Source organism: Chenopodium album, chromosome 8 (genome assembly GCF_948465745.1).
Source record: "Chenopodium album chromosome 8, dcCheAlbu1.1, whole genome shotgun sequence".
NCBI lineage: Eukaryota > Viridiplantae > Streptophyta > Magnoliopsida > Caryophyllales > Amaranthaceae > Chenopodium > Chenopodium album.
This window is the reverse complement of record NC_137841.1, coordinates 1661700-1674322: the sequence shown is the minus strand read 5'-3', so window position 1 is coordinate 1674322 and position 12623 is coordinate 1661700. Positions and strand designations below refer to the sequence as shown.

Genomic DNA, 12623 nt, shown 5'->3' with positions numbered 1-12623 from the left:
AGTAACAACAGGGAAAAAATAATAGAGCAACATGCAGCGTCTACAAGGAAGCCTCTGAAAATAACAACACAGGAACCAGATAGTCCAGAAAAGTGGGCAAAGATGTTCAAATTAAGTCAATAACCTAGCATTTTGTCCAATTTTTTCAGCTTTTAGTCCAGAAAAATAATGACACTACTATTACTTGAAATACTGCATACTTGATTTCATTAAACCAATGGCTAAATTACATGAGAAATAATTACACAGAAACTGAACAACTATGTGAATTCCCTATGCATCAACAAATATGACACTGAATGCCAAGGGTGTGCTGAGACAGGGTATGTTTTCAGGAACCTAACGAGTAGTCGAGTAATGCTATAAATAACTGAAACAAAAGACAACAGGTAAGAAAATTGTCTTACCAGTTTTAATTCACCCAAGATGAACATTACATGTCTTGAATAAGAGTCCAATCTTCGCCATCTGAATGCTGTCATCTTTTCTCTAAGTTCACACATTCCTTAATCTCAAGTTGTAAAGACCAAAAGACGTGAGGTCAAAATAATACTTTGGAACTTGTTTCAAGTTCGGACAATATCGAATCTCAACAGTCAACATGCTCTAAAGCTGATAGGCCAGCCACTGATTCAGGGAGATCTGCTAAATTTGGCAAATATTGAATGACAAACCGGCGAAGCTGATTGAGGTATCCAATTGAATCTGGTAGAATTCTGAGATTATAAAGCCAACTGAGAGAGAGTTCCTCAAGTGAGGTGAGACACTCAAAGCCTATTGGCAGGGGTTCTGGTATTGACATATCTGACACTTTCAAATAGCAGAGATTCTGGAGTACTGGAACTACTGGTGAAGTTGATGATGACACTGAAGATGCTTGGGCACTGAAAAGATGTAGTAGGATATCCCCATGGCAGTTACTTGCCTCCAGTGACTGAAGGTTTGGCATCTGAGGCATTGATTTCAGCTCTGTACAACCACTAACATTAAGATTATAAAGGCGAGGGAGAATCAAACATGATACATACTGATGATTATCGTGTTTATCTTGTTCACGATTTGCATCATGCTCTTCCACCCTTGTCCATCCTTTTAGCTGTGGCAAATTAACCAAACTTAGATGCTGTAATGACGGGAAGTATGGTGTTTCAGATGAAACTATTCTATTATTATCACCAATTTCTATCCACTCCAAGGCAATAAGCCCCCAAAGCTCAAGAGACTTAAGACAGCAAATTTCACTGAAGGATGGAAGATATTTGCATCGGCTACAGTCAGCTATGTGTATGAAGACAAGATTACTGAGCAGTGAAGAGAATTGATCATCGCCCATTTTGGAAACCTCTCACCCTTCCAGTTCTTAAATGCTAAAAATTTGAGAGTGGAAGGGAGCTGCAACATTTCCATCTTCATGTCATCTTCCTTCTGATATATTTCAGTAGCTGCTTCTACATTTGAAGGTAGCCATTCTAATGAGAGCTCGTGAAGCTTCCTTCCCTTTGAAAATGGTGTGCCTTCTCGTATCACATGTTCCTCATGACCTTTCTGATAACGAATATTTATCGTAGGAACTAACAACGGGTTAAATGCACTAGCCCACTTCACTAATGCTCGTGATATAGGCATGATTTAACAGGCTGAAAAATGATAACTAGTACAGTATGACATATGAGAAGTTGAAAATAGCATAAACTCGGGTTTGCAAGTTTCACCAATGATATCACTTATCACCATTGATATCTTAGTCAGATTCATACAGTGAAGATATTGAGGTTCTGCTCCTTATGTTGCAAAATATGTGGATGAAAGGAAGGGAAACCTTCATTGACACTGATTATATATTTATATGCAAACAGAACAGCATCAGTCTGGGCAGAACAAGGTCGAAAATTGCAAGTAAACTGCAAATAATCTTCCTTGACCAACAGATCAATTACGAATAATCATGTGACTCTAATTTTTGCATATTCAGTTATTTGCTCTTAGCACTCGATATCATCATGAAAGCCATTCAAGCAGGTGTATACAGAACTCATTACCAGTTTACCACAGCATCCACAACTCCACAAGTCTTTCCATTTGGCGGGAATATAATAGAAGTCACAGTCTAAATTACCAATAGTCTCCACAAGAACATACACCATCCTGGAATTTATGGAATCTATTAGCATCCCTAACAATAAACACTTTCTCTAAAACCTTTGATAAACCTTTGATGAACTCATGGCAATCGCCACAAACCCTCAAATTTTTGAAAACCCTTATCACTTTTGTGTTTTCTTCCTTTCCACCACACAATAGTGCCAGTCCAATTGCCAGCTTCTCGCTGTGGACTCTCAGATTCTCCACCTTAGACTCTTCTTCAATGTCATGCAATGCAAATCTTACTTCTTGAGAATAACCCAACTCTTGTTTCAATCTCCTCTCCAATTCTCTCAACAAATCGTGGATTTTATCAGTGAGTGGATGTGTATCATCTCCTCCATAGAAGAAATGGACCTTTTTGTCTATCTCAACCCAGCTCTGGCCTGCCTCTTTCCTTAACCCCTTCTTCCTCACTGTTTCTCTCAGCTTCTGACACTCCTTCCAGTAGCCAGCATTAGCATAAAGGTTTGACATCAAAACATAACTGACTGGATTATCTCCGTCCAACTCCAAGATAATCTTTCCTATTTCTTTTCCGAGTTCCAAGTCCCCATGAACTTTACAAGCACTCAACAATGTCTGCCACACACCTATATTTGGTTTCATTGGCATACTGCTTATGAGATTTCTAGCTTCAGTAAGCCGCCCAGCTCGACCTAGGAGATCGACCATGCAAGAATAGTGCTCCACCTCTGCTTTGATCCAACGGTCATTGCACAGCATAGAAAAGTATTCTTCACAATCTTTCACCAGCCCTGAATGGCTACAAGCTGATAGGATAGCCAAGTAAGTTATCCTATCAGGCCTTACATTTTCTGAAAGCATTTTATTGAAAAGAATAACTGCTTCTTTCCCTAGACCATATTTCCCATAGCCAGTGATCATAACTGTATACGAAACTCTATTTTTCACCGGCATTTCACTGAAAAATCTCTCTGCTTCTTCCATCAAACCGCATTTGTGATACAAGTCGGCAATTGAGTTGCCAACTTCTGGTTCTAAACCAAAAGGAACCTTAATAGTAAAAGCATGAAGCTGCTTTCCTTGCTCCACGAAAGCAAAATCAGCAAAGACCCCAATTAAACCTGACATAGTATATGAATCTATCTGTATGTTGCTCTCTCTAAGTTGTCTAAACACGTCCATAGCCTCCATAAAATAGCCCTCTTGTGCATAACCCAAAACCAGAGAAGCCCAGGATACAACACTTCTATCTTCAATGAGATCAAATAGCTTCCGGGCTTCAACCAAGCATCCACACCTTACATACAAGTCAATAAGTGCACCTACAAGAGCTGTCTGGGCGAAAATAGGAAATCCTCTAGTGATCAAGGCAGCATGGATTTGAGTACCACCGAAAATTACCCCAATAACACTACAAGCTTTGAGGACAGACGTAAAAGTGAACTCGTCAGGAATCATGCCCTCTTTCTGCATCTCCTGAAACAATTTGACAGAACTCTTGCCGTCTCCCTGAGAACTGTACCCTGCTATAATAGTATTCCAGGCAATGAGACTCTTCACATCCATTTCATCAAAAGCCTGAACTGCATCACTAATTCTTCCACACTTTGCATACATATCAACAACAGAATTACCCACAACAGGAAACCATTGATACCCAGCTTTCGCGCAAAACCCATGAACTTGCATCCCTTTCTCAGGGATACCCAAACGACCACATGCCTTAAAACAGGCAGAGAAAGTGTATTCATTTGGTCTAACATCAGAAAAAGTCATCTCATATAAAAGGGACAATGCACCTTCAGCATCATCACCCTGATGTAAACTCCCACATATAAGAGCTGTCCAAGAAACAACATTTCTTTGAAGCATTTTATCAAACACCTTATATGCATTGTTGACACTATGACATTTACAGTACATATCTACAAGATCATTGCTGATTATCATATCAGACCAAAAACCCATTTTCACAACAGCTGTATGTGCCTTCTTCCCTTGTTCTAGGCACAAATTCTTTGAACATTCCCTCAAAAACTTTGAAATTCTCAACTGTTCCCTCATCAGTAAGCTTAGAGATTGGTTCATTGAAGATTATTTTATCATGTGACTAGAAATTTTGATTCAATTTGGTATCAAAATAAATACAATTTTTAGATCAACCGATGAAATTCATCATACCCAGTGAATTAAGAGAGGAAGATACAATTTTTTTTTTTTTTTTTTTTTTGAAATAAAGAGGAAGATACAATTTAATACCAAATGATTTGATTTAGCAGAAATTTGTTAAAGCTTTATCTTTTACAGAACCACTCATGTATTCATGTTACAATTGTGTGTAATGTGTAGCCTGGGCGTTACACTGTATTACTACTTTAATTACTCTCTGAGATTATATGTAATTGATATTTATGATGTCTTTTATATTTTTTTTAATTACCTTGTGTTTCACTATTATACACAATAGTGCTGTCAAATTTTAAACCGAAACTGTTTAACGGTCCGAAACCGACCGACCCAAATGAGAACCGAACCGATTAAAAATCGATTTTGTAAAACCGAAAACCGACCCGAACCGTATTTAAGTAAACCCGAAACCGAACCGATCCGAATAATGTGAAACCGTATAAGAACCGAACCCGTTAACAAACCGAACCAGTTCTAAACCGAATTGTAATCAAACCGAACCGAAAAAGAACCGAACCGTTTCTAACCCGAAACTGTTTCCAACCCGAAACCGTTTGAACCGAACCGTTAACAAATTGCAACCCGTTTGCACCGAACCGTTTATAAACCGAACCACTTACAAACCGAACCGTCTATAAATCAAACTGTAATTTCGACGTCACAATAACTCATCGAATCATGATTATGACACATCAATTAGTTGATTGAATAAGAAGCAGCTAATAATGTGATAGTAAAACAATAATAATTCATTAATACACTAAACTTTTATAATCTACGTTACTTTGTAATAAACTAGTAAGATCAGTATGACTAAACTTGAAAAAACATGATATGTATTTTTGAAATCGATGAGAATTTGTATATAATATAATGCTTAAGAAGTGATGAATTGAATTCTCGGCTTGATATAAAACTTGCTAACCAGCAAAAGGTTAGCAAGTACTATGAAACTTCAAACCAAAATCGTTTAACTGCCCGAATCCAAACGACCCGATTAAAAACCGACTTTTTGAAATAAAAACCGTTCCGAACAATAATTTAGTAAACGTGAAATGGAACTGATCCGAATAACGTTAAATCGTATAAAAGGCAAACCCGTTAACGAACCGAACCAAAATAAAACTGAACCAAAAAAGAACCGAACCGTTTCTAACTCGAAACCATTTTCAACCCGAAACTGTTTGAACCGGTATAAAAACCGTTTACACCGAACTGTTAACAAACTGCAACCCGGCTACACCAAACCGTTTACTTTCCGAACCATTTACAACCCGAACCGAATTAAAACCGCTCAAGAATAAACCGAAACCGAATCGAACCGATAACTATTTAAACCGAACCGAAACCAACCCGCGAGACACTTAAACCAATTTCAAACCAACCCGATTTAATACCGAACCGATTTCAAACCGAACCAAACCTGAACTGTCAAACCGTTTTGACAGTTATTTTCATGTTTATAACATGATTGATAATTGGATTAGATGGTTGCTTCAATAATAATAATTATAATAATAGTAATAATAATAGGGTTAGATGGTAACTTCACTACCAGTCGACAACACCAAAATCAACTTCATATCATTAAAAATAAAAATCAAATTATTCAAGAATTTCTGTTATGGACCATTGGAGCTCACAACATGAACCCTTTTGTAAAATGGAGTGAAAAAATCTACAAAAATTACTTAAAGTAGTCGAAAAAGCTTATATCTTGGAGTCAAATTCTTGCCAATCGTGAATATTATTGTGAAAATAAGTTCTTATACCGATACAAATAGAGAATTTATTTACAATTAAGCAATATTTAGAAATTCCTCTCTTCTCTCTCTAAAACCCTACCCTCCATTGTTGAATTTTAAAGGGGCTTCCATCGATTTTTATCGGTGGAAAGCCCCAATTGTTTGTTTTTGTGTGCTTTTTCTATTGTTTTAGGTTTATAATAATAATTCTTTCTCTTCTAGGAGGAATATTTCTTCCTCGAAAGACAGGGTTTTTCTTCTTCTTTAGGAAGATTTGGCTCCTTCGAAAGACCGGGTTTTTCTTCTCTCTTTTGAGGGAGGATTTGCTTTTTTATTTTATGGATTGCTATAGAGTTGTTTCATGGGTAAAATGTTGTGCGAGATCAAAAAAGAGGTTAATATGTCGATTACAATCTAGCGAATCTGACGGAAATTTTCTGCAGGGCTACAACAGATCGATAGACCCCCTCGCCAATGAAGGCTGTAAATCACAACGATATGAAAGAGGGTATGAAGAATGTACGATTTGCAACAACGATCGTAGCTTTGCTTATGAAATGTTTTTATTTGATTCAATTATTATGTATTTATTAGATCTAAATCTCTTTGTAGATGTCGTATGACTTTATTTATGAATCAATTTAATTTCAAAAAAAAAAAAAAAAGCAATATTTAGAAAAATTACTTGTTAAATAGAGAGAGTACGTACACGTCAGTATATGGTATGAATAGTATCTTTGGGCTTCCCTCCACCAATATAAGTGACTTTGCCAAATTGGTGATTGGTCGGTTTAAAACGCAAACTTTGAACTTTTGCACAATACTAACCTCACCATGTCTCCATATTTCCATAATCAATTGAAATTCCCCTTCCTTTTTAACGCTAACTCCCAATCAAATTGTTGTAAAAAAAAAAAAAAAAAAAAAAAAAAAATCCTCAATCAAATATTCTATTCAGCCCACAGTTTTCCCCCCTAATGCATAAACTCATAAATACCATCATGAATCATGCATAAATGAAGGCATATTCACATTTCATACTTATTTTATAAAAATATTTCAATCCTACGCTATTTATTCAAAAATTAATTCCCAAAATCCCAAATCAGCTTGAATTTTTTTGTAAAATAGCCCAAAAAAAAAAAAAAAAAAAAAAAATGCAGTCACTTCAGCAGAAGGCTTCCGAGTACAGTGGAATTAATACTGATGATGCTTTTGGAATTGATGACACCAATCTTTTTGAAAAATTGGGCCTTCAAACTTTCATTGATCTTTCCACCAATTTCTATACCAGGTTCTAATTCTTATTTTAGTTCATATTTGAGTTAATAATGTGTTCTTGTTGATTAATTTCTCAAAAATTTTGCAACTTTATTGAATTGGGTTTTAAATTAGCTACTTATTTGGGATTTTGAGGGAAATTTGCAATTTTTACATGTGGGGTTTTTGATTGTTTATGTGTTCTTGCTCGAAAATTTGCAACTTATTGAATTGGGAATTTTTGGTTAATGATGATAGGGTTTATGATGATGAAGAAGAATGGTTTAGATCGATATTTGCAAATTCGAAAAAAGACGATGCAATTCAGAACCAATATGAGTTCTTTGTTCAGAGAATGGGTGGCCCACCTATGTTTTCTCAGAGAAGAGGTACTGATTTGCCTTCCTAATTACTTGCTTTGTTTTAATTTAATCTTCAATGTGTTCATTTTAGTCTATTTTGGTGTAAAGTTTTGGTCTTCTTTTAATGATTTTGTATGAATTTCTTGAGTAACATACAAAATGCACAAAAATTAGCCTTGTAAAACTATTATCTTAGCTTTGACTTCATGCTCGGATTGAGATTTCGTATCCAGTGTATTAGTTGTGTGTTGAGCTCGTTCTGCAATTTGTATTGGAGGAAAAGTGTGAAAAAGAAAACTAGAAAAGGTGTTAAGACATTTTGATTGTATCAACAATTTGTCGTTTGGTTTAACATTGGAAGTTACACTTCTTGGAAAGATTCCAAGGAATTTCGTTTCATGTTTAGTTTGATAGAGGAAGTAAGTAATTCACTCCAATTAGCTAGTGGGATTAGGTAAGCCACTTTCTTTGTTGTGTTAGAAGTAGAAATACAGAATTCTTCCTTAGAAGAAGTTGCACTTTCTATGCTTTTGTTTAGTAAACAAATTGTGCTTTTCATATCTATGAAACGATCGTTTTGTGTTGATTTAGTTGTCTGTATGATAGAGATGTTATTCTGTTTTCTTGTGGACAAGGTCAGGAGGCTGAGCGTCTTTATTTTTTTGTTGAGAAAACTATCAAACACTTGTTTTGACTGTTTGAAGGTGAAGCACTTGCTGAGCTTTAGAAATTAAATTATAGCTTCAAAGAGTGATAGGATGTTTCTCAAAAGACACATTGATAGAAATTATAAATAGAAACTACATAATTACTTAAGAGCACTCACATTAGTGAGCAAAAAAAAAAAAAATGATCATTCTCTCTCTAGCCACTTTCTCTCTCTTCCCAACCAAATTTGCTTATGAGCATTTTTGGTGAGGAAATTTTATCCCACTAATCAATCAATCAATCGATCAAAGCCTTAATCCCAAAAGTGGGGTCGGCTAACATGAACCAAATTTGATTATTCCGTGTAGTCATCAACATAAATCTTTTATCCCACTAATGATAAAAAAAAAAAATTGAATTGCTCATGAGCATATTTTCTTTTGCTCATTGATGTAGTAACATTTCTATCATTTTTGCTCATCAATTTTGGATGAATGTTGGGGCCCACGACATTACTATTCATCATGAAATTTGCTCATCCTATGAGCAAATTGTGAAATGCTCATGAGCATTTTTCATTTTCCTCATTGATGTAGTACCATTTCTACCAAATTTGCTAACCACTTTTGCTCATGAGCAAAAAAACGCTCACTGATGTGAGTGCTCTAATTATTATATAATTCCTCTGTCTCTTAATATTCTTGTTTTGACTTTTTTGTGATACAATCATGTCCGAACAAGAAGAGCTTTTTAGAGGAGGGAGTATAAGTCGAAAAAATTATTGGTCAAAGTAACCTCAGAGTGTGAAATTGTGATCCACTCTTCTGCAAGAGTCTACTTTCTTTTAGGTGCATCCTTAATAGAAGCGGTTACATCTGTGATCTTTGTTGTTTTATAATCTTCTTTCCTTGAAAATGTCCAACAATCCATTTCCCTTTCCATTTGAGCCTTGTGATCTTCATCTCCCAATGGGTTGCTACCTTGTCAAAGTGATCATTACCAACATTAGAGCAAATGGTTGATAATTGAAGTAGTTAGCAAAGAGCAAATAACACAATCAAGAAATAAGATAGTAAAAGAGACAGGAATTTGGAAGGTGGGAAAATCCTTTAAGCAAATTACTTCAAGATTGTAAAACCCACCCAAAGCAAGGAGAATTGTTGTATTGATTTCAATTAGTGTCAATAAGAGTAATCTCTCACTAATTTCCACTCTAAAGTACAAGGGTTACAAAACAAAAACCCTAGCTCTCCATGTGTTTCTCTCAATTTGTGGATAAATAACAAAAGAACCCCCAAATGGGTATTTATACCCATGACATATCGAATCAGAGTATCAGATCAGAACTGAGTGTTAGCCTAAATAAAACAGAAGCTATTGATTGTTCTGGACACCAGCAGCACGGACATGCTGCCATTGTTTGGGTCAGTACAGAGAGCTCATAGTAAAATAGCTATAACTTTTCGTTTCTTATCAGAATCAAGCTTATGACCAATCACCGTAAAGCTCTTGAAACAAGCTTTCACCTCCAATTGAACCATCTCAAAGTTCAAAGTAGTTTTAGAGATAGGCCTAGTTGAAGTTGACCCATTCACTTCTTCTTTGCTTATCACAAGTAATTCATCCCTTAGCTTCTATGTCAAACCTCAATTGATTCTCAAGTCATATTCCAAAAACCAGATTATATTATAAATATGAAGGAACGGTGAAATCTTAGCTAGTGGATATTGTATAATTACACATTTGCTGTACTTTGTCTAAAAAGTGTTAGATTGGTTGAAAGTGTTGTGCAGGCATAGATTGTTTGACAGTTGCCACCAGACAGTAGTCGTCAAAGTCCCTTGTGAAGTTCTGGAACGCAATCAAAACATTTAGATTAAAATATTCTTGGTTCCATCAACTTGTACTTCTAATTAGACATTACACCTTTCTACGAGTGGAACTCTATCAGCTTAAAAAAAGTTCGATTACTAATTATTGATGACAGCTCAGATGATGAGTCAGCAGGGTATTAATTTTCTGTTATAACAGAATTAGTTAGCTGAAGTTAGTTTCAACTAACTCTGATATAAAAGGCTTGTATTGATAACAGATTGTATTCATTCATTCAATACAATTTCTTCTCTTCTTCTCTCTCTAAAATTCTCTCTTTATTTTCTTGAGTTTTACTGTAAACGTCAACACTAATGACTGTTTTCGAGTGCAACATAATGCACAACTTTTTATGGACAAATCAGCATACATGCTCAGTTGTTTGTCACTATACAGGGTCACTGTTTTGTTGTTGTTCAATGATGTTTGGGACTCTCCTTGTGTTCTCATATTCTGATTTAGGAACCAAAACGTTCTCATCTTCTGGGATTCTTGTATGGAATCATGTTCTTTTACTTAAAGTTTGTTTGTTGTGTATTGTGGAAGTCTTCCAGTAGCCTGGATTTGCTAAGCTTAAGTCCTTTGGTTTCAGGTCATCCTGCTCTGATTGCACGTCACAGGCCATTTTCAGTGACTCACCAAGCCGCTGAAAGGTGGCTGCATCATATGCAACAAGCCCTGGACACTACTCCGAAAATTGATTCTGATTCAAAAACTAAGATGATGAACTTCTTCAGGTAACATATAATTTCCTGGATGTCAAACATGCAATATTTTTTTATTTTTATTTTTTTTTTCTTATCAATTCTGATGACTTGCGTATTTCCCAGGCACACAGCTTTTTTTCTCGTTGCAGGAGATGAGTTGAAATCTCGAAACCAGCCAGTTGCATGCAAGCATGCAGCTAATAAACCACCTGAAGAATGACATCATGAAGAAATTATTTGCTCGATTAACATTTTAAGTGAACATTCATTACAATAGTTATTTGAGCTGCTTATTGATCAAAAGGGGGCAAAAGCCTTGTAGTAAGGAATTAGTAAAGCATGGAATTTTCAACATTATACTCTGATTTGTCTTAAAACAGATGAAATTCACACAAAATCTAAAGGAGATGTGGTGATTGGTCTTCCTGTGAGAAATTGTAATAAATTTTTACTACGTCTAAATTTATCATATCTAATTCCTAATATCCAGAATTTACTATCCAGAGTGACTACTTTCTATGCATTTCCAGCTGATGATACTATCCCGGACAAGACGAAGAGTATGTTAATGCTGGCAATCTAGCATCACCCAAACATAATCTCTGGCTCATGGAGTGATGGAGTTACTCCTATCGGTAATTGCCTAATAGTATACTACTAGTATACTACTAGGTTAGTGTCCGTGCGATGTTAGTATACATTATCTTTTTACATGGGCTTTGTTTAGCTAATAGTATACTACTAGGTTAGTGTCCGTGCGATGTACGGTAGTAATTATCTTTTTTCTCATAATAAATTTGTTATATAATATAAAAATGAAGCAACTCAGGTAGAATAAACAAATACAATGCATATAAGAAAGATGAAATAATGAGACAAAAATTATTAGCTAGTACTCAAGTTGAGGAAAAAATACACGGAGTATTATTTTTGATTAGTTTTGTTGAAACTTGAAAGTACTCCGTATCTAAAAATAGTATACATCATATTACAGATGCATGTTATTCCCAATAAAAACTATGCAATGTAGATGTCGTATGTATGACTTTTTATTGATGAATTAATTTTGTTTAGAAAGAAAGAAAAAAAAAACTATACAATGTACTTTCAAAAAATAAGCTAAGTAAAATATATATTTTTTTTTTTAAAAAAAAAAAAAAAACTTAAAGGTGACACATTATATATTTGTATTGGCTCGAAATTTTTTAATGATACATGTTCAAAATTATCGATGTAAACATAACCTATTTTAGTAATAGTTAATAGATTTTTTGAAGTAAAAAAAGTTATAAGTTGGTAAAATTATTACAGAAATTTTTAATAGATAATAACTCTATTATTATCATTATTATCATTATTATTATTATTATTATTATTATTATTATTGTTGTTGTTGTTGTTGTTATTATTGTTGTTATTATTGTTGTTGTTATTATTATTATTATTATTATCTCAAAAACAAAAGTCATACAACCTACAATAAATTAGTGGGAAGCCGAGATACAATCTGGACCCCCAGTCCTCTAGATATAGCAAAGCCTACCATAGTGAATATATGAGCTGCAGCACGAGCCTCAATGTCTTGCGTCATTGAGAACCTTTGAATCCGCTTCAGCAACGCAACAACCTCCTTCTCTAAATCCCCAAGCGAAGAAAAGGAGAAGGGAATGAAACCATATCCAATCGCCAGACAACAAGCTTCATACATAACCCGCTTCCGATGAGCCGCATCA

General features: G+C 35.1%; 1 protein-coding gene and 1 pseudogene across 1 annotated transcript; one reads left to right on the top strand and one right to left on the bottom strand.

Moving 5' to 3' along the window:
* Positions 1-2079: 2079 nt before the first annotated feature.
* On the bottom strand, positions 2080-4333 carry LOC145555604 (putative pentatricopeptide repeat-containing protein At3g15130 pseudogene; annotated as a pseudogene).
* A 2660-nt stretch (positions 4334-6993) lies between these two features.
* On the top strand, positions 6994-11391 carry LOC145555603 (group 2 truncated hemoglobin 3-2-like). Its single transcript, XM_081617343.1, has 4 exons — positions 6994-7335; positions 7560-7690; positions 10776-10920; positions 11014-11391. Exons 1-4 carry the CDS (start codon positions 7199-7201, stop codon positions 11108-11110), a joined length of 510 nt encoding a protein of 169 aa, XP_081473469.1. The 5' UTR covers positions 6994-7198; the 3' UTR covers positions 11111-11391.
* Positions 11392-12623: the final 1232 nt, after the last annotated feature.

What these genes read in the sequence shown, in the direction of transcription:
- LOC145555603 (XM_081617343.1), top strand. Translation starts at nt 7,199, where the DNA reads ATGCAGTCACTTCAGCAGAAGGCTTCCGAGTACAGTGGAATTAATACT. An exon ending in TCCACCAATTTCTATACCAG is followed by an intron (nt 7,336 to 7,559) that starts GTTCTAATTCTT and finishes TAATGATGATAG; the next exon opens with GGTTTATGATGATGAAGAAG. An exon ending in TATGTTTTCTCAGAGAAGAG is followed by an intron (nt 7,691 to 10,775) that starts GTACTGATTTGC and finishes CTTTGGTTTCAG; the next exon opens with GTCATCCTGCTCTGATTGCA.